The sequence below is a fragment of the Plasmodium cynomolgi genome, chromosome 2 (genome assembly GCF_000321355.1).
Source record: "Plasmodium cynomolgi strain B DNA, chromosome 2, whole genome shotgun sequence".
Lineage (NCBI taxonomy): Eukaryota > Apicomplexa > Aconoidasida > Haemosporida > Plasmodiidae > Plasmodium > Plasmodium cynomolgi.
In genome coordinates, this window is record NC_020395.1 from 83062 (window position 1) to 85782 (window position 2721).

Genomic DNA, 2721 nt, shown 5'->3' on the forward strand with positions numbered 1-2721 from the left:
CAAAATAGCAGAAAAATCGCAGAAAAATCGAAAAAAAAATAAATGGAGAATCATGTATATTTAAACGAATTAGCTGGTCTACTCTCGTCCCCGTCCGTGGGCGCACTCATTGCCTGGAAATCTCTGCTGTCCTCTGGGAGGGAGAAATAATATAATGGCAACTTTATACACTTATGGCATACAAAAAAAAAAGGTTAATTAAAAATGTACAGTCTGCAAAAATTTATTATCTTGTATGCTCAGGTTGGAAAAATAAAATCAACATATGTTGGAGAATCTCGAAAGGGGGGAGAAGGGGAAGAAAAGTGCTCCAGTGTCGAGGCACTTTCACTAGTCAAGCAAGCTGTGTACACAAAAATAAAGCGAGACGATGAAGTGACGGAGCGGAAAATTTGTAAAACTGTATAGCAGAAAGTATGTAGAATTATCATGGCATCGTGGAAAGTAGATATCTTCTTCGTGCAAACAACTGAGTTACGACACTCCTATATCCTCCACTAGGGGAACGAAATAACCCCTTGTCATACTCGAACGAGCGAAGGTGTTGCTTGACATTCTGTTGACGTTCGCACGCCGCCATCCCATTGGAGCGGTTATCATAGGGGGGCATCACGGGAGTGGGTCCTTATCAGTCACGTAATCATGAACGCGTTTACCCTGGAAAAGAAAGAACTCCATGCAAATTCTGCCTCTAACGAAAGTTCTGTCTCCAACGAATCACATCTTCTTTTCCCCTCAAGCTGAAAAATTTGTCACTCCTCTCTCATGCAGTTGGGAAGCACCATTTCATTGCTACAAGCAAAAAGTTACAAAAAAATCACGGAAGCGACAAATCAACTAGACCTCACAGATTTTCTAATATGGTATGCTATACCCATAGCAGAGGCAAGAAAAAACAATCGCTCAGCTCCCACTTGACTTATAAGAAATAACCCAGCGATGAATGAAAATATATAAAATAAAGCATTATTATTCAAATTAGAATACAACGAATTGCTAACATTGTTTTGTTGATTCAATGAGTTGTACATAAAATTGGGGTATCGAAAATCATTCTCCATATTTCTAAATGCTCGGTTATTCAGATATCTTAAACCGTCCTCATAGATGCTCCATACATCGTTGTTTCTTGGGGGTGAATTATCCATTGCGGTGAATGAGTTAAATGGTGGTGACATGGGATAGGAGGGCGACGGGGATAAGGTAGAAGAAAATAAAGATGCGAATGAGGAGGATAAACCCGGTGAGGAGGAGAAACCCGATGAGGAGGGAGATGGTGATGGTGGTGTCGAATCAGATCCAAATGGGGCTGTGAATGGAGATGTGAATGGTGTCGTGAATGGCGAAGTGAAGAATGATGAGGATTGTTCTTGGGGGGGTGGAGAGTTATATTGTGAGGGTCCCCCTCTAGATCCGCTTCTACTTTGTTCGTTATTTTCCCTAGAGCCAGCCAAATTTTCCATTGATGCATTGTAGTCGCTACTAACATAACGCCCAGTGTTGTTGTATAGCATTCTTCTATTTCGTTGCACTTTCACCTCATTTGTCGCTTCTCCCTTCCATTGACTATAGGGGCCCTAAGGGGAACGAACAAAAAAAAAATGGCGAGAAAAATGGCATGGAAAGCGGCACAACGCGATGGTTTGCACATATATGTATGCATTTTTCCAAGTACACAAAAATATGTCATTGTTGGAAAAAAATTAATCATCTAAGCTGTGTTATGCCGCCACGTCACACGAATAATTACATTGCTATTGGACCAATGCACCGCCAACAACAAAACGGTGAAGAGGCTACTTCTCAACAAAATTTTAAACGAGCTTTTCACAGTTTCTTCACTCTTGATATCACTACAATCGGCGTCCCAGGTGGAAACACTTCCGTCGTTCGAGTGGCTGCATCCTTGGAAGTTCACATTCTTGCCACTAGCACTACTGCTGCTCAGGTTAGACATTTTTAAAAAAAAAAAAAAAAAAAAAAAAAATTAACTTATTTTGTTAAAAATGACTTATGCTTTTCTGAAGAAAGGGTGCCTAAAAGAAGAGGGAGGATGAAAATAAACGAAGTTAACAATAAGAAGGGGGCAAAAACTAACGGAGGCGTCATACACCAATGGTAAGGACCACCATATGCCCAATGGTACATAAAGCAAACGTAGCTACTACTCCTTTCGACAACACAGATGCGTTTACTTTTCACCGAGCAAAAGGTACTTCGTACGTAAGCTACACTCATATGTATGTTTTATACATGCGGAGCAAAACGGCACAATGTCGAAAGGACAAAATTGTACGCAAATGCAGCTAGGAGAAACGCGGACTAAAGAAATGCGGACTTAGAGAAACACTCAAAAGGGGAATTTTATATATTATCATCCACCACAAAATTCTCTTCGCACGAACATGTACGTGGCGTAGATAATGCCGCATAAGTAAAACCGCGCAGCAGTAACGCAAACTCGATCGCCCTTAGAGAGCTACTTAAAACAAATCAATTTTTTACCTTAGCACTTAGGTTTTTATTAGGCATGCAAGAAATACTCCTCAGCCAAATGTTTTACATAATAAAATTTCTTTCCTTCCAGGGAGGGGGGGAATATATATACAAGTATACATATAAATAATATTTTATTTAGTCCTTAATTAACATCTCAGAAAAAAAAAAAAAAAGAAAAAAATTTTTTTGCTTTATCAGTCTTCTCTCGTTTCCTGATATATT

The 2721-nt window shown here is 39.6% G+C and overlaps 1 protein-coding gene across 1 annotated transcript; it reads right to left on the reverse strand.

Moving 5' to 3' along the window:
- Positions 1-833: 833 nt before the first annotated feature.
- PCYB_021170 (hypothetical protein) lies at positions 834-1957 on the reverse strand (the record flags this gene model as incomplete). The annotated part of the gene is made up of 3 exons (XM_004220467.1): positions 834-1072; positions 1424-1577; positions 1751-1957. 3 exons carry the CDS (start codon positions 1955-1957, stop codon positions 834-836), a joined length of 600 nt encoding a protein of 199 aa, XP_004220515.1.
- Between the last annotated feature and the right edge of the window lie 764 nt (positions 1958-2721).